This window comes from Maylandia zebra, linkage group LG6 (genome assembly GCF_041146795.1).
Source record: "Maylandia zebra isolate NMK-2024a linkage group LG6, Mzebra_GT3a, whole genome shotgun sequence".
Taxonomy (NCBI): Eukaryota; Metazoa; Chordata; class Actinopteri; order Cichliformes; family Cichlidae; genus Maylandia; species Maylandia zebra.
The window spans coordinates 42,464,672-42,484,625 of NC_135172.1; the positions used below are offsets into that span (position 1 = coordinate 42,464,672).

At 41.4% G+C, this 19,954-nt stretch overlaps 1 protein-coding gene across 1 annotated transcript in view; it reads left to right on the forward strand.

Annotated features, from left to right (window-relative positions):
• sorcs1 (sortilin-related VPS10 domain containing receptor 1) overlaps nucleotides 1–19,954 on the forward strand; it is a 193,823-nt gene that overhangs the window by 124,166 nt on the left and 49,703 nt on the right. The window contains exons 4-6 of the mRNA XM_014411966.3: nucleotides 7,943–8,101; nucleotides 15,605–15,678; nucleotides 19,102–19,166. Of these exons, the coding sequence (XP_014267452.3) occupies nucleotides 7,943–8,101; nucleotides 15,605–15,678; nucleotides 19,102–19,166 (298 nt within the window). The remainder of the gene's footprint in view (nucleotides 1–7,942; nucleotides 8,102–15,604; nucleotides 15,679–19,101; nucleotides 19,167–19,954) is intronic.

Here is a 19,954-nt window from a genome sequence, read left to right on the forward strand (position 1 = left end):
TTACTTGAAGACATTTCACCTCTCATCCGAGAAGCTTCTTCAGTTCTAAGGTCAAATGGTGGAGAGTCCCAGATATAAACCTAGTGGGAGTATCCCCCCACAGAGGGACAAAAGGACCCCCTGATGATCCTCTAATCGCCTGAGCCAAGGTGTGAAACTGGGTGTGGGTCCCAATCAGGCAGAGTTTCGGCTGAGTTCATTGTGAAACCTGGCCCCACCTTATCATGCGAATTCCTGAGGTCAGATGGCCCAGGTTGTGAGTGGGCGTTAAGGCGTCTGGGAAGGGATCTCAAAACTGGATTATAGATGGCAGAGAGTTGGTGTCGTAAACCACCGCCTCTGTTCAAAGATGGTCGCTCACAGTGGACATAGATGCTTCTTTCACTCCTCTTTCAAACCATCTGTCCTCTCTGTCCAAAATGTGAACATTGGCATCCTCGAAAGAGTGTCCTTTATCCTTAAGATGCAGATGGACTGCTGAGTCTTGTCCTGTGGAGGTGGCTCTTCTGTGTTGTGCCATGCGCTTGTGAAGTGGCTGTTTGGTCTCTCCGATGTAGAGGTCTGGGCATTCCTCGCTGCACTGTACAGCATACACCACATTGTTAAGTTTGTGTTTTGGCGCTTTGTCTTTCGGGTGAACCAGTTTGTGTCTGAGCGTGTTGCTGGGTCTGAAATACACCGGGATGTCATGCTTGGAGAAAACTCTCCTGAGTTTTTCTGATACACCGGCTACATAGGGGATGACAATGTTGTTGCGTCTGTCCTTCTTATCCTCCCTAGCTGGTGTCTGATCTTCTTTTCTGTGCCTCTTTGCTGACTTTAAGAACACCCATTTAGGATAGCCGCACGTTTTGAGTGCTTCCTTTACATGTGTGTGTTCCTGCTTTTTCCCTTCAGGCTTAGAGGGAACATGTTCTGCCCGGTGGTGTAGGGTCCTAATTACTCCAAGTTTGTGTTCCAGAGGGTGATGGGAGTCGAACAGGAGGTACTGGTCCGTGTGTGTCTGGAGTGTCTGGACTTCTTTAAGTTGCTTGAAGCACAGCACAACACAGAAGAGCCACCTCCACAGGACAAGACTCAGCAGTCCATCTGCATCTAAAGGTCAAAGGTCACTCTTTCGAGGATGCCAATGTTCACATTTTGGACAGAGAGGACAGATGGTTTGAAAGAGGAGTGAAAAGAAGGATCTTTGTCCACTGTGAGCGACCATCTTTGAACAGAGGCGTTGGTTTACGACACCAACTCTCTGCCATCTATAATCCAGTTTTGAGATCCCTTCCCAGACGCCTTAACGCCCACTCACATCCTGGGCCATCTGACCTCAGGAATTCGCATGATAAGGTGGGGCCAGGTTTCACAATGAGCTCACCCCAAACTCTGGCTGATTGGGACCCACACCCAGTTTCACACCTTGGCTCATGTGATTAGAGGATCATCAGGAGGTCCTTTTGTCCCTCTGTGGGGGGAAACTCCCACTAGGTTTATATCTGGGACTCTCCACCATTTGACCTTAGAACTGAAGAAGCTTCTCGGATGAGAGGTGAAACGTCTTCAAGCAACTTAAAGAAGTCCAGACGCTTTTCTTTGCAAGCTCCTTTGACAGCTCAACTACAACTAAAAGTGCCAACCTTTGAGAAAAAATGGAGACTAATTATAGAATATCTTGAAAGGACACTCAAGCCGGCAGCACGGTGGCACGGTGGTTAGCACTGTTGCCGCACAGCAAGAAGGTCCTGAGTTCAATTCCAACATCAGGCCGGGGTCTTTCTGTGTGGAGTTTGCATGTTCTCCCCGTGTTTGCGTGGGTTCCCTCCGGGTACTCCGGCTTCCTCCCACCGTCCAAAGACATGCACTTAGTGGGGATAGGTTAATTGGATAACCCAAATTGTCACTAGGTGTGAATGTGCGAATGAAAGTGAGTGCGAATGGTTGTCTGTCCCTGTATGTTGGCCCTGCGACAGACTGGCGACCTGTCCAGGGTGTACCCTGCCTCTCGCCCTATGACAGCTGGGATAGGCTCCAGCGCCCCCCGCGACCCTGAAAAAGGATAAGCGGAAGCGAATGGATGGATGGATGGACACTCAAGCCTTAACATTGTTACATCTGTGCTTAGGTATTGATGTATATGTGTATATATGTTTTTTTTCTTTTAAATTAAGTTTTTGAATAAGCCTCACCATTATATGCTGCAGATTTGGTCTCAGGTCATGTTGTTGATGTGAATTGCCTTGTTATTTTTGGCAATAAAAGTTAAAAAAAAAATCATCCCCAAAGCTCGAAAATTGAGTTTCCCCAGAGAAAGAATAAATCTCAGGTTGTTTCTTTTGTTCCTCTGCTTTCCCGATCTGGACCTGCTTAAAGTCTCAGCAACGAACACTATTTATTGCTGAGTATTGCAAGAAATTAGTCATAGATTTATTGAGAGGAGTTGGTATCCAATTACAGGCTGAATATATGAAATGGAAAATATGAAGCTAATTTTATTAATATTCTCTTACAGAGTATTTATGCTGCTGCAGTGGTGGATTACACTCCTTACACATAAATGTCCTCCAGCAGTCACAAACATGCTTCATTAACCTTTGTCATATTCAACCTTTTTGGCCTCACACACACACACACACACACACACACACACACACACACACACACACACACACACACACACACACACACACACACACACACACAGTCACACACACAGAGTGTGAGTGCTGATAAGAAAAGTTTTAGGGCAAAGTTCCTAAGCATTGTGACCAGACTGTTCAGTGCTCAGAAGGGCACTACATGTTAATCTGTGACTTTGAATTTGATTACTGTGGGTTCATTACTGCACCATTATTGAAGTTCTGTTTATATTACTGATTACAAATGTGACGCCACAGATCTGTTTGAAAGTAATACCCCGAGTTTGACTGTTGTTTTCTGCAGTAGGAGTATTAAACACGACAGCTGAATAGCACTTCAACACTCAGCAGTGAGCTGAGACATAAAAAAGAAAATCTAAAAATCTTCAGTCTTTTTCATGGATGGATATTCACTGTCCTTTGAAACTGCAATCATTTTGTTAAAACACCATTTCAGTGATGAAGAATACATTTTTAAGTGCCAAGCTGGGACAATTGTGGGGTTTCTGCTGACATTGAGACGCTTTTTTGTAAAGCCACAAAATTTAGCTAAGCTTTAAGCAAACTGTGCTTCTTTCCAGCCTGTTTGCTTCTGTCTTCTCAACTGTACTTAAACAACCTTTAGAATCACTTTCCAATGCATACATTTAAATGTGATGCCAACAGCATATATACAACTGCAAAAAAAAAACGAGGAAATGAAGGTAATCAGCTGGTGGAAATCAAATTTGGCAAGTGAAAGCCAAGGAAAGAAAATCCAAGATATGAAACTACCAAATCCGGACATGAACCGTGTCTCATGGCTGAAAAACCTAAGAACCTCTAAGCACTTAGAGATCCAGCAATGTGGCATATGGGACTCTATGAATTCAATTCAGTTTTATTTATACAGCGCCAAATCACAACAACAGTCGCCTCAAGGCGCTTCATATTGTAAGGTCGACCCTACAATAATACACACAGAGAAAACCCAACAACCATATGACCCCCTATGAGCAGCGCTTTGGCGACAGCGGGAAGGAAAAACTCCCTTTTAACAGGAAGAAACCTCCAGCAGAACCAGGCTCAGGGAGGGGCGGGGCCATCTGCTGCGACCGGTTGGGGAGAGAGGAGGAAGACAGGATATGAGCAGCAGTATTTGATGCACTGGGATCAGAATGTGTTGAACTGTCATGCCGTCATGGATGGATGGTTGGGTTTGTTAACAGGAGAAAAAACCCCCAAAAAAACACCTAGATATAGTTGAATTTAATTGAATATTTGAAATGGAATATTTAGACCTCACTGATTACAATTATCATTTTTGACACAGACATTAAGTAAAAAGACAAGATATACTTAATCTATCCCAAAGTTGAGAAAGATTCAGATTCAGTCTTCTTTCCATCTGAGGACTGCAAGTAAAATCTTCACCCTCCTCCATACTCAGCACTAATCTTTTGTCCGTGCACCAGATAAATTTAGATTTCTTAAAAATTTTGTACAAAAATTTTGTACAAAACAGCAGCTTCTTGCAGCTAAAGGCAAAGTTAGGTTTAAGCAAACAGTACCCGAGTCCCTCTAAAAACCAAGCCCCTCAGCAAAAAGAGGCTAAAAGCCACATTAGGTGCATTTACAGGTTTGTCTCTGAATCATGTCAGCCATTGCTTTTATTAAAAATATTCATTAGTGGAGCTTACTCATTATAATGAGTGAGAATGAGAAAAGGCCACAGCCTACACCTGAAATGCGTTCGAAAAGGAGGCAACATTTTCTCATCTGACAAGTTTCTTTGCTCTTTGTCTAAAATGTAACATTTATTAGCTGCATTGTCTCTGCCATTTCTTCTTTGTATAAGAGTGTGGAATCCAGTATCTGTATTCAGTCCGTTCATGCATGTGTTAGCTTTCTGCGCTGGGAGGAGCCCACACAAAATGAATTCATGAGAGCTCGTGTGAACCTCTACATGCAGAAGTTTTATGTCGAGCCTCTTTTGCATGCTGGGATGCTGCACGTGGAGCGAGTGAGGCGAGAGACTGAATGCAAACAAGGCAAAACCAAGCTATTTTCACACCCTCACTTTGTGGAGCTAAACAACATTACGCTACAAGAATCTTTTTTTTTCATGTTGTGGTGTCTGTCTGACAGCATCATCCATTATTTGTCCGTGTCTGAAAAGGTTAATGAAGTGGTCTTTTTTTTAATACAAGAGAGCAAAGCGGGGGGAACCCCCCCCCAAAACAGAGCCATGCATCATAGCTGTAGTAATTACCATATTGTATTTACACATTGTAACAGGCTGTATTGATCTCCATATTTTGATGTATACTAGTGGATTACACATTTCTGCAAGCATGCCAACAGTGTTTAATGTTCCTGTAATCCTCCACTCACCACAAACACAACAGCAATTATAAAGTTGTCTGTTATTGGACCTGCGTCGCTGTTCCAGGGAATGAGAAAACCCTTAATTGGGGTTTGTAGTTCAGACAGCATTTGAGTGCGTTTGATTGGATTGGTTAGCATGTGGCTCACGTATGTAACATTATATCTGCCTTCTGTGATTGATGAACTGGTGTTAGTGGGCCTGCCTACCACGGCTGCTGTTGCCCGAGCAAGTGCTGACAAATGACTCACCGGCATGAGTGAACAGAAACACTCGACCGCACGCTGCCACACCGAGACGGATATTGACTGTGAGAGCAGTGTGTCTTCTCATTCTCTCGGCTGTCTGGTGACATAATGGCCACACGGAGATTGTCATGCTAAAGGCCATCTTTAAACCTAATGTAAGACACGGGGACTTTTCTTTATACAACTTTACACGACTGCTTTTATCGACACGTTGGCATCAGAAACGTTGCGAGAGCTTTGGCACTTTTAACAGCCTGTAATTGAGAAAAAACAGAGCTAGGCTTTCACAGTTATGAAACTCGACAAATAAGATTGGGCTGACAAAAGGAGTCAAACTCTGCCTTATATACTACCTTATATATTCTTAGTCACCAAAAAGACTCAGACCATAGAGAGGATGGATAAAAGCTTATAAACACAAGGCAACCATTTAGGATAGGACAGTAGAAATATATGACACTGTTAACGATAGAACTTAAACTCCAAAACATTCAGTAATAATGCTCTAATATTGAAGGTAAAATGATCATCATGCACATAAGTGAACTTTCAGTTTTCCCATTGGACTGTTTTAGGTTCTTAGTTTGGAAACCTGTCATTAATAACACTGACCAACAGAAACAGCACTGAGCAAAATAGCAACGCGACAAACATTCTAGTCTTACAGTACCTATACTTATATATCTATAGGTACCTGAAAAAGTGTCTGTGAACTGTGATCACATTAAACACACTTATCTTTTTCTTCTTCGAGAACTTTCAGCAGCTCAGCATTTTCTGTCTTATCCTGCAAACTTTTTTCATATACTTCCCAGATATTGCTGTATTTGTATTCTGCCAGGAACACTGTGCTTTACTGTCTCCTAATGTTCGATCCCAAAACTTTTAGATTAATATTTTCAGCTAATAAAACTATATTCGTCACTTTTTCAGCCAGTACAGCCTGTATGTAGTGTAAAATTTACCAGGGCTCTTGGAGCTCCTCTGCAAGCCTATTGCCTGTGGTACACAGTAACACATTTGTAACAAATCCCTTTCCCTCCAGCCTTGACAGGACAGTAGGAGAACAGTGGGGATGTTTTTCTCATGTCCTGTGGAAATTAAACCCTTTCCAGAAATGGATGCTGAAGCAGTGCTTCCTCTAAAACATTTACAGCACATTTTGCCCCTTAAGTCGGTGTTTGCGTTCTTTAACATCTTAAAATCCGTGAAGCTGTCGGCCAACTGGTTAGGGATAGGTTTAGGTTCACATCTACCCCTTTATATGGAATTGTCACCTAATTGACATCCAAATGTAAATTTGCAAGTCCAGAATGTGATATTCATACCATGCTTGGTAAATGGTAAATGGCCTGCATTTGTATAGCGCTTTACTAGTCCCTAAGGACCCCAAAGCGCTTTACACTACATTCAGTCATTCACCCATTCACACACACATTCACACACTGGCAATGGCAAGCTACATTGTAGCCACAGCTGCCCTGGGGCGCACTGACAGAGGCGAGGCTGCCGGACACTGGCGCCACCGGGCCCTCTGACCACCACCAGTAGGCAAACACGGGGTTAGTATCTTGCCCAAGGATATTTGGCATGCAGCCAGGAGGCAGCCTGGGATCGAACCACCGACCTTCTGATTAGTGGCTGACCATGCTTAGTGGAACTGTAATAATGAGTTCCCCCACCCTGACTATCATAGCTGAGCGTTGTAGATATTGTGAGAAGACAAATTCAGGAGTAGCTCAGAGTGGAGTCACTTTTTTGAGCATGTCCAACTGGGAGGAGACGTAGATCTCACTGAGGGCAGGGAGCTATGGGCGTCTCAGCATAGACTGCTAACCCAACACATCACCTGACCAGGATAAGTGATGGATGGACTGATGGGTGGATTGATTATCGTGGTCAGAACTGTCCTGACGTTTAAACCAGAGTTCTGATGGTTGTTTTTTGCTTGTGTTTTACTCACAAACACCTTCTAGTGTCTGACCTCAGCAAACTGCTACTTTACTGCTACTCCTGATGCTGACAGTACTTATGGCGGTTGAGGTCCACCGATTCAATTATATTTGCATCTGATAATAAGCAGGAATTTTGGACGGTGTTTTTTTGTCCTTTTTCTGGGGGCTGTGCCAGAATTCGGCAAAAGAAAAGTTGGACCTCTAAGAAGAGAAAGAAGCTCATGGGAAATCAAAGCTCTTAAGGCCTGACTGAGCATAGGCAGTGAGCATGAAGACAGAGACAAACAGCGGGTGCACGCTGCTGCTGTTACACACACCCATTTGCTGCAAGATGTATCATACTGATTATATCATCAAACCTAACAGATACAAATTATTTTTCGCGATATGGTATCATCAGTGGAAAACTGACTGTGGATGACAAGTTTTTATATGCTAATCTGCAGCCTCACTGGTAATAATATGCTTTATATCTCAGATATGGTAATCAGTTCTGATTGAATTGTCTCTGTGTATTTGTCTTTTACAAGTGGGTGAATTGGAAGAAAAGCGACAAATAATTCAGCACAATCAAAGAAGAAAACTCACACGCTTGCATTTTGATGCACAAATGTTTCACTGTAGGCTATCCTCCGCTGGCCTGTCTTTCTGCTCTGTTTGGGCTAACTGTTACTGCTGCTGTTTTGTGAGCTGTTTTCTCAGCCTGCTTGCAGTGTCCCTAATCTTTCATCTTTGTGACATTTTCAGATCATGCTGCTAACCGATCCGGAGATAGAGAGCAGCCTTCTGATCAGCTCTGATGAAGGAGCCACCTACCAGAAGTACCGGCTGAATTTCTACATCCTCAGCCTTCTCTTCCACCCTGAGCAGGAGGACTGGATTCTCGCCTACAGCCATGACCAGAAGGTGAGAGAACGGCTGAGGCGAGTTCAGTGGCCAGTTGTTCAAAAGGAATCAAAAGAGCGTTAAGTAAGATAAGCAACAATGAGGGCAGGATTACAGTGGCCAGGAGCAAGACGGATAAACCTGTTACACAAGAGTTTAGCTCAAGCACGGGTCAGAGTTCACGAGTTTCACTTGAGAGGGAAGCGGATAAGTGAGGATAGTAATATTAAAACTGGCGTGGAAGCCCGTTTCACCAGGAGAACAGGAGAAAGATGGGAATTATGATGCTTTTAGTCAGACGTGTATGCTGAAGTTCACTTTGAAAAAGTCTGGCTCATCTTCTGACTTTACCTCTGCAGGCAAAGGCCAGTGTCACAAAGACATCAAGATAGCAAATAACATGATATCAGCTTCGAGCCTTCTTGTTTTATGTGACCAGTCATTGTTTGCAAATGTGGAGAAATTCAAAATGGCATATAATATAGTCCTCTGTTTTTAACAGGGACAGTACTTTAGCCTTGAGAAATGCCAAGTTATTCTGAAAAAGACTGACAGCACTCACTAGACAAGCAACACTAAGACAACAAACAAGCCCTCTATGGAAGGCCCAGTCCTTAAATTAATTTCCTTTTGCTATATTCAACCCAGAGAATCCTTTTTTCTTCCTCTTGGTGGAAGTGGGCTTCCATACACTGCAGCTGTGTGCTGTTTAAAGAACCATGTTCACGGATAAGTGATTCGGAAGTTAAAATGCACCAACCCAATAATCCAGAACCCACACAGCTCAGCTCACGCGGGCCTGCAGCTACGTAACGAGCGGTTTTAGGTTGAGAAATTCCTTTAAATCTCTTAAGCATCTTAGCTGTTAACAAGTCACCTGGTTTGAATGCACTGCATTTCAAAATGATGCCACCACATATGAAGCCAGACTTTATAATACACCTCCAGCATGGCTAAAACGAGGCTTCTCATGAGGAGAATGAGCCACTTTAAAACTTCAGTGGGCGCAGTCTCACTGTTAGTGATATTAATTCATAGAAAATGTATTTTGAAAACCTCATAAACATGTTGCATTTATAAAACAAGGTGGAGTCTGTTGATTTGCCATTTCTGTTTTTATAAACAAACAAACACCTGTTCATCCTCAACCCGTTTATTTATTCAGCACATTTGCTGAACCTAAATAATTCACAGGTGGTATTAGCTCTATATATGGAGGATTTCTTTAGTTGTTTATCTCTTTGTAGGTTGTTTAGCTTATTGGGTTCTTTTAAGCCACAGACAACATACTGAGAGTCTCACGGCGTTTGAATTTTGAGATAAGTAAACTGAACTTGGTTTAAAACGTACAGATATGAAGTTCAAACCAACTGGTGACCCAGATGTTCAAAGAGTCTTTTTTCTTTTTACATTTTCTCAGTATGTATGATTTGTTCTTCAGTCAAGCTCTGAAAGTGCACCTGAAACCATTTTTGTATTGGTAATAAAATAAAATAAATAAATCATTTCCAGGGAATTTGTGCGTGGTAGAAGCTGAACTCGTGACCTCTGACCTCTATCATGCTTATGACTGTTTCTGTTCTTTTGAAATGAAACAGCTTTGACTTAATCTGAGCTGTATTAAAGCACACGGTAGCTTTGTTCAGACTCTGAACTTACTAACGATCCGTCGGGGGGAGCCAAGGTTTTTGTGTTTTACTGACCCAATTTGACGAGCGGAGTGAACTCTCTGCTGTGAATTCATTCAGCTCCTCATTTCCGTCTAAAGTTCTCGAGTTTCTAAAGAACTGTCAAAAAAAGAGAAAGCTACACTGAAATAACTATGAACTAAGCCTCAGTATTGACACTGACTTTTTTTCTCAGTCATCATTTTATTAGCACACAAACTGAAAATTAGAGATTGGAGAAAACACTGACTCATCTAATGTAGGAAGCAGTGTGGGGAGAAAGTAGCTGTATGTCTGAGGCAGAAACAAAAAGAGGTGGAATTTATAGACATTTTAAAATGACCGTCTGTATTAATAAAAATGCTTTTCTTGCAGCTCAGCCCATTTGGGTCTAATATTTCAGCTGCGATGAATAATGAAGGGATCCTCCTTTGTTGTGGACGCGTGGATATGTGGATGTACAGAGTGTGGGTGAACTTGCCTGTCTCTTTTACAATGAAAGTAAATCACGCTCTTACTGATGCTTCCAATGCGCACAATGCACACACACACACACACACACACACACACACACACACACACACACACAGTTAGCCTATCAGTTGTAGGGACAGATTTACTAAACAGGGTGTGAGTGCAAATCCCATGTGCTGCTGATAGGTGTGGGTAGGTTTATGGATGATTGACCAAACCACCTTTTCTGTTTTTCTAAACAGGTCAGTTCATTTCAACATGACACACCTCGTCTGCCAAGAGCTGTGCAATTTAGCACAAGGTTGCAAACTAAGAGATATTCAGCTGCAGATCAACAGGACAGGCACCGCTTGTTAATTGGAATCAGGAAAGCATATAACTATAGACATATAGGCCATACACATGTAGAGTTATTATGAAGGAAACGGTTGTCAGGTTCAAATGTAGTACTGCAAGCCATACGACAGTTTTCTATTGTCACGTTCTGTGGCACTGTTGTACTAAGAAAGCTTACAGTACTTAAAGGGATAAAACCAACTGGAAATGTATATGTCACATAGTGTCAGCGTGCACACAGCTGAATTTGTCCACCACAAAAAAACACAGTCATGTGTGCTCTCCGTGGTCCTGAAATGATAAAAAGGATCTACTGGATTCATGCCGTAATGGGTCGGGGCTGTTTAGCAGCAAAGGAGGAACCGACACAGTCTATCTCTGCATGTGGTATTGCTGCCGCACAACAGCAAAGAGCACACTCTGCGGATCTGTGATTCTTTGTTATTAAACATCATCATTTTTCAGCATTTTTGGTTTTGGTTTTAATTTTCAGATTTTAGTCCCATTTTATGAGGCTTGGGTTCAAGAAGAGCCCGTGTTTGTGGTTAAAACCCATCCTTTCATAAAGGTAATTATGTGTCGAAAGCAAAGCTGGGGCGCGGTCACTGATGGTGGTGGAGCGACACATGATGTCACAGGAACAGCACCAACGCAGCGCTGTCAGGTGATGTCCTACCTTGCATCACCCAGCAGATGATGTAGTAAACAGTATATTAAAACTTCATGCTCTGCTTCTGTACCATCTCTTTGCTCGCTGTATGTCAGGTGTCAGGACTTGCTCAACCCCCCCCTTTCTTGCACTTACACTCGCTGCCTCCCCCACCCAGCTGTGCTCCCACCCACATGCATTATCTCCACCCTAAAGTGCTTCTCTTTCAATCTGCTCACCTCCTTTTTGGCAGTGCTGTTGAATTTCTTGACTAAGAGACCTTTTGGAGGTTGTAAAGACTGCGTCAACCCCCTGCACCCAACTTAACAGTTGCTGTCACTTGCTTGGCTACATACTAACTTGCTGTAGGAGGGTAATTAGTCAGAGTGATTTCCTGCCCCCTCCCACTTCCTTTCTCTGGCATCTGCTTAGCACAGCGTTGCATAGATGTCATGGAAATCTTATCAGCCGTGCTGTTTGCCATTTGTCTCGTCGCTGTTCGACACGCGAATGCGCACGAACCAGATGCGATAGTGAATATATAGTTTGCATATACTTAGGATGAGGCAGGTAAGCTTCGTGTCTCAGAAGCCCCACTGCTTTCTACAGTCACCATCATGCTGAGTGTTTAGCTGTTTTTTTTTTTATTTAAAGATATTGAGCAATATAGTCATATAATTAAGGCTTTTAAAGTGAAATGCTATTAGAGAGTAATTAGTAAAACTTTTTTTAAAAAACAGAATACAATCATTGATTTGACATCAGTAATAATCTATCAAGACACGGTCTCAGGGATGTTTTTTGAATGCAGGCCTCCATGCTACCCTTCAGCACAGAGTAAATATATGCAATTAGAAAATAAATGAATATAAACAAACAGAGTCACATTTCTGTTATCCACTAATAAATGATTGTTTACACATTCTGCATGGCTGGCCATGCTTAAAATGGAAAAAGGTCCAGCCTGAAACACTGAAATAAGTTTCATGGCTCATTAAATTCCAGCTGTAAGCTACAGAGTAAACGGATTTGTCAGAGAATGCAGTTGTTTGGGGACAAAAAGACTGTCAAGGTTGTTGATATACTGAGCAAGCAGCACGCAGATGCCTGCATAATCATCAAACAAACAAAAAATGGATTGATGTGATTTTTTACATTTGATTTCAAATAGCACATAAAGAGTCAGAGTAGGATTAAAATGATTAAAAAAATCATAGTTTTCATGGTACAGTAAGAAGCACAGGTCTGCAGATATTTGACTGTGACTTTTCTGCTTCCACTTCATAAAATATTAAATAGATTTTAAAAGCCTTTATGAAATATTTAATGAAATAATATTTTGTGCCTATTTTAAAAAGGAATTCAACTCATTATCATATTACAAACTGTTATATTTAAACATTTTATTTGATGTTTTTGAACTTTCAATTTAGTATTTTTTGTGATAACAAACAAACACAATGTTAACATTCTCTGATAAAGGACCACAGAAGAGAGAAAAACAGACCAAGATCAATAAAATAAAATATCATGAGGGGAGTTTATAACCTTATAGTGCAACATTCAGGATTCTTGTTCATTCACCAGGTTTCTGGTCACACAGTTTCATCTCTGGTGGACGCTCACTGTCATTCACTCCGTTGTGTGAACTCTTTTCAGTCTCTGTTTCCGTTGTGTTATGAATGGTGGGCTTGGTTGTTTCCATTTCACAGTTATCATTTTCTTAGCTATCAATAGGAGTATCTGTAGATTCTTTTTTTTTGTCTGGGCTATATGCCTCTCTAGGTATAACTCCTAAAAGAAATAAGGTTGAATTTAATGGAGGATTAACTTGTAGGATTTTCTGTTTCTTCTTTGATTCTTTTCCAGAATCCTCGAATTATTGGACAATCCCCACAAATATGTGAATAATCTGCTGTTTCCCCACATTTTCTCCAAGGGCATAGTTCTTTATTAGCTATATAAGATACCTTGTGACAGCTTTTGCTTCCCATATATTATCAGTGATTATAGCATTTAATTCTAATTACCAGTTCTCCTTAATATAAACCGTATTTTGGCACGACTCATTTATTTTGTAAATATGAGAAACATGTTTCTTAGTTGGGAGATGTTTTTCCATAATATTAATATTTAAGCATTTTATATCCAGTTATCCTACATAATACATTACATTATACATAATTCTAAAGAATATAGATTTAAAAGACTGTATTACAAAAAAAGCATGTCTAATATAAATTTCGCCCTAAACGTGAGCACCTCCTTGATGAGTTATGCAGTCCCACCGTTTTCCATCACTTCCCTCGTCTCAAACTCGTCATCCAGACAACATTACTGTCATGAAAAAGCTTATAAAAACATCATTGTGAAATATGAAACTGAATATGAAAAAAACAAGAAACAAATTAAAAACAGTCAAATTAATTATGAAATACCATTTGGCCAAAACAATTAGAACTTTAATAACTTCCTTTTGCAAATAGATTCTTGATTAACACAGCGGTATGGTACAATAAAATCCCATTATTGATGTTTGTGGTAGCATGTGTGTGTGCGCCTGTCATCTTTCTGTCTGTAAACTAGTGATGTGTCGGTTGCGAACGAAACGGCTCTTAGGGCCGGGTCTTTGAGGTGAACTCCTTATTTGGAGCCATAGGGGTTTTTTTCTCTCACCCTCTCTCTCGCACTTTTTTCCCGCTTCACTCCGCACGCGAGCCTTGTGCTTTGCGCTGGGCAGAGGGGGGAGGGGCGGAAGTTACAGTCAGTAGCACAGGAACAGAGCGGGAGGGAGAGAGAGAGAGAGCCAGGGACAACAACGTCACACTAGAAAGGTAGTAATCATCCACAACTATTTTCAGGTGCAGATGATAAAGGATTCAGAAAGCTTATTCATGCAGGTCCATATGACAGAGAATATGCATCTTCTTTTTGTTTTCATATTATAATTTATATTTAATTGTGTTGTGGTTTGCAGTGTTTTGTGTTGTTTCACTTTAAATTTGTTTAAAAGGAAAAAGCTGAACATTTAAATAGTTAAAAGTTGAAATGTAAATAGTTGGTTTTTGTATTATATGATTTATTTATTACATTTTATGTGGAGTGAATAAATAAAAGTATATTTACGGTGGCCCCGAGAGACAAAGCACGTACAAACCCCGAAGCACGTACAAAACACAACAGAAGTGCTCCAGGATGCTAGGTGCAGTGTTGAGCTTTAGTGGCTACATAAGTGTGATGTGTGGTAGCAACAGGTAAATGAACTTTTTTTTTAAATTATTTGAATATATATGAGTGCTGGTGTATAAATACACAAACAATACACATGTGCTTTCAATTAATTTAAGTGATCTTAGGTAGCTCTGTTTTGGAGTTTGTACGTGTTTTGTCTCTAGGAGCCACCACATATATTTATATATAAACATAAAGGTTTTGAACGTATTCTGCTGGTAAAGACCGCCCACATGACGAGTGGGGATTTGTAAAGAAAAATACAAACACACACTGATACCACTGTTATTATTACTGCTGTTATTCCTGAAGAACAGATCATTAACTTTATGAACAAAATCTAGAATATCAGTGTGCCGAGATCACAAATTCAGTGTAATACGTTGTATCTTGAAGACAGATAATTAGTCAGTTAGTCTTTCAGTAATTCCATAATTGCTTGAAGAACACAACTTGAATAAGCTGAAGTCTCTCAGTTCTCAGTGGATGTGAGTCTGGAATGAACGGAGACACTCGGGGGCTCCTTTGTGGACATCTGGATGCATTACACACAGATTTTCACATGTATTCTCTGCTTACTGTGTAAACGATAAAATCTCAGCTTCCAGCGATTTACCCACCAGTGAATAACGTCTGTATGGAGACCACCCACTACGCTTTGGCTCCTCATATCTCATATGTCGCTGCAATTTGCAGGCTTGTTACAGCGAGGCACATTTCTGTAGCGTATGAAAAGCTGCACCCTACACATTTCATTCTTATCGTGTTTTTCATTGTGTTAATGGCTTCATGGCAAAATATTCTCTGTAAGAGTTCTCTAGTAACGCACAGCCGTGTGGGAAGACAGACAGTGATTACACTGCTAGATGTTTTTAAGCCATGTTATTCATTTGCAGTGTTTGAATATTATGTAAATTTTAATCTAATTTAATACCTTCGACTCGAGCCAAATATGTGTGTGAGATATTGTGAGAAAGCTCGTCTCCCACTCCTCGTTACGCTGCTGCTGTTAAATTGACGAATAAATCAAGGTGTGAAAACAAACCCACAGTAAAGAGTAAACACAGCTCGTGATCTGAAAAAGGCCAGTGTTATATAAAACGGTCAATTTCAGCAAGTGTTAAGATGCATGTGACGAAATACTCATGTCTGGTTGTCTTTCTGCAGCTCTACAGCTCGGTGGAGTTTGGACGGAGGTGGCAGCTGGTGCACGAGCGAGTGGCTCCCAATCGTTTCTACTGGTACGTACGGTGCGCTCGATAGTGTAGGATAGTTCCTAAATCAGCCATGATGCAGAACGGTTTTTGTTCTTTACAAATTACAGCATTGGCTTGCACAACGCATCCAACCGAGCCCGAATATTTCTTTATTTATAGTGTTTGTAAATTTTTAAAAATATATTATTTTTTTCAAACCAGCCAGCTGATAACATTTTTCATATTCTAGGAGAAAAACATGCAGCTCATCCATATTTAGCAATTGTTTAATGTCTGTGAAATTGTGACAATCCTTCTCTCCCCCACCAACCATATAATTGCTGTCCAACTGTGCTCAAGCATGTTGTCTGCCCTCTGTGTTACGGTGACACACCATCATCTGAAAAGGAACGTTTTTTGCAGTCCTATTGCACTACATGACTCCTGTAGAATCAGCTGTAGCTGGAATAACTTGTAGTGTTCATTTTCTGTGTGACTTTCTAAGTCTCTCACATCATTGTGGAGGAATTCGTTCCCTCTCTTCTGCTTCAGTTCATTGACGTTTGCAGGCATTTGTTTATGCACAGCTCTCACCACAGTCAGATTAAGGTCTGTCAATTTAACTCTTGCATAATCGTTTTCAGTCAAGCTTTATTTATTTTTCTCACATTTGACTCAGGGATACTTTAGTATGAGGAGTTCTTGACTGACTTAATAATTGCAAGCTGCCCAATGTCCTGTGGCTGCAAAACAAGCCCAAATCATCAGCCCTCCTCCGTTGTGCTGACAGTTGGTTTGAAGTGTTTGTGCTGATATGCTGTGTTTGATTTTCACCAAATATGGCGCCGTGCATTTCAGCCAAACGTCTCCACTTTGGTCTTGTCTGAAGATTTGTGGTTTGCCCACAGGCAGTTTTGCATGTCTGAGCAGAGTCAGAGATGTAGTTTTTGTGAATTTGTAGGGATGCATACAACCTTAAAAAAAACCTTTTTTACATGACTGTACATGATTTAAAGGTTTTTTTGTTTTTTTTTAAATCGTCACGTGAGAAAAAGTCAACTTTCAAGTAACGTAGTCGAGGCATTTTGAGAAAAATAGAATTAATCCAAAGCTACAATAGTCCTTGAGGCCTTGTGATGTGGTGCTATATAAACAGTGTTGGGTAAGTTACTTAGTAATTAGTAACTTAGTTACATTGCTAGTTACTTCTATCAAAAGTAACTCAGTTACTCGTTACTTTCAAAGTAACTAGTTACTAGGGAAAGTAACTTTGGTTTTATTCAGAATGCTCTTATTAATGTGTTGCTTCCCTGACTGAATGTGCATAATTCCACGAGAGAAATCCCACGCCTGGACCGTCGTCGACTGCTGCCAGGATTCTAGCCTACGTCACAGTGTCACGTGCGCTTTTTATGTCCAACACAGAAACTGCAGTCGTGGTGCTTTCAATTGTACTTGGATCTTGGAAATTCTGCCTTCCGAGTAGGAAGATGTAGGTAACTCCAGACTGCAGATAAGCTGCATATGTGTTTAGTAGTCATTTGTTTTTGTAGAGGGCTAGCAACACCAACCGTTTTCAAGGGCGTCGCCATATTGGAATCCAGCATTCTCTGATGAGGCTAACCAGAACGCCGTTTATTCGAGTGTGACATTATTCCCAGGTCCGTGTTCCGATTTCTGAAATAAGTCGAACGCAACACATGAAGTAACGAATAACGAGCCTATCTAAATCCCAGTAACGATAAACGTGTTCCTGATGTTGGCATAATAACTATTTACCTTCTTGTTACCACAATAATAACATAGTTAATGTTACTTAATATGAGCCAGAGAGGTTTTTAAGATTTCCTTTATTCATGTGTCTGACGTGCCTGATCGTCGAGTTCAGTCATGAAAAAAGGCTTCAGAACCAGTTTGGAGTGAATCTGAAAGTTTTCTCGTCCACTGAGATGAAATCAACTGAAATAATCGACTAATTTCTTTCAGCGGGCCTTAACCAGCAACACAAGTTGTCATCTTAACGTTGCTGCATTGCTTCATCTTCTCATAATTGTTACAATGTTCCCTGGCCTTCCCTCGCTGCCTCACTGCCACCGCCCCACAGTTGCTGTCCAACTCGTTGTTATCTAGCACGTCTGCCCTCTGTGCTGTAACTAACACGTAACAAAAAGCTTTCACCTCGACTAACTGCAGAGGAACCGTCGGGTAGTAACGAGCTGGGCAGCCAGGAGTGAAGGGAGCCTGAAGGGCTGATGCTGCAGAAGCTGTCAGAGTTCTATTTTGGGACGCTCGCTGTGCAGTAGGTGTGGTGGTAGTCGTGGTAATGAGGCTGCAGAGCGAGCTTATATCTGTAATATACATAGCCACCAAGAGTGTAATCTCATTTCGTGTTTTGGTAAACCTGAGCAGCACTTGGCCACACGCCGTTCTAACTTTGGCCACATTTAATAAGTTTGTGAGCTTAACGTGTGCAATTTGCCTGTGACATTACAAATGTGAAAAGCGTGCAGAGCTGCCTGTATGCGATATACTTTTGCAAGGCGACGGCTGCATCTCGTTTTTATGCATGCCTGTTCTGAGTCGCTTCAGAGGCCACACAGCTGTTCAGACGAGTGTCATACACACAGACGCCCCGCTGTAGGTGTGCCATCACTGAAAACACACAAGTTTAAACAAACCGTCCACTTCTTCTGTGCCCGTCTCACACTGCTCCTGGGTACCTGAATGGATTATTCAGTGAAAATGGAAATGTGGCTCAGATAACTAGGCCATGCTATTCACAGCTGCGTTTCATCTGGGAAATTACCAATACTACCAATAAGTATAATAATGATTAAACGATATAGTGGTCTCTGCCTCTCATTGTGTCTGCTTCACACAGACTCCCCTTTATTTCCCTCCTCGTTTGTGTGTGCGCTCTACCTGTCGACACAGCCTCTTTCCCAGCTTCTCTCCCCCGTCTCGCCCCACCTCCCCCGTTCTCTCCCCTCTGTGTGTTCTGCCTTTGCTTCTCCTCTGATCCCCCAGTCTTTTTAATACATATTTAATGCCGTAATGATTATATGCTATTCCATCTGCGGGCATCCCTACTGTAGTGCGAAAAATCAATGGCTTTTCCTCTCCTAATGATGCCAGGAAACATCTTCCTCCATTTTTCTGGGCGAAAAAGGACCTTGTGGGGACTCTGAACATTTAGATCGCACAGTAAACCCGAGGCCCTCTTTTTCCCTTTACAAGTTAAGCTGCCTTTCACAGTGAAGACAAAGACGAGGTAATTCCTGCAGCCAGCTCCTGCTGATGTTAAGCACGACTGTCATAGTGCTTGACTTAACCTATCCGTCGTCATAAATTTGTCTGACTTTGCAACACGCAATCTCTCGTGTTAGACAGCAGCTGCCATAGGTGACATCTGCCCGAAGGCAGAAGACCAATAGTGATGTTCCTGAAACACATTTGTCTGCCTTTCAGGTCGAAAATGGGTTTGGACAAAGAGCCGGGCTTAATTCACCTGGAAACCAGCATCACTGAAGGACGTGAGTAATTGAATTCCGAGTCCGGTGCTCCATTTTCTGCCGTCTTTGTACTGTATCGTGAACATTGTGCTAAAGTAGAGAAGAATTGGGAGTTGTGTGGACAATTCCATTGAAGGGTAATACGAAGGGACAGCGGAAATGGCCGAGTCGGGGGACACACAATGACAACGGACGGAAAAGTAATGCATATATTAGAATGCTTTTAAAAGCAAGTGATTTAGCTCAGGGGGGCTCTTTTAAGTAGAAAGAAACACTCTTCGTCCTGAATGACAATGAACACTGGGATATTTGGGGTTCATTTTCACTTTTCTGGGAGCGACTCCTTGTTCTTATATTTTTAATATTTTTCCCTAAATTTCGGCAATTTTCAGCAGCAACCCAAAATGCCAATAAAAATAAATATAGAAAAGGATTGAATTAAATGCAAAGAGCACAAATTACTGATAAACAAAAGTATGGACAGAAACTTACAGCATCTACTCTTTTAAACAGCACATTCTAAAACAAAAGTACATTTGAATAGTTTTAAAACCCCTGCAGATATAATCTAAGTACATAAGATTTTAGGGCTCAGTGCTGAACCCCAAAGGTAACTCAGTAAATCAGATATGACTTGATTTATTTTTATCTGTTGTTGAGATAACTATCATTGTGATAGCTTTCTGAAAATTTTCTTGCTATTTTTTTCCACAGAGGACGATCTGTGGTTGGTATTAATAAATCACCACTCCCACAGACTCCTCCCTTCTTTCTCAAAATTGCATCACTGCAATCGACGCGGATCTATT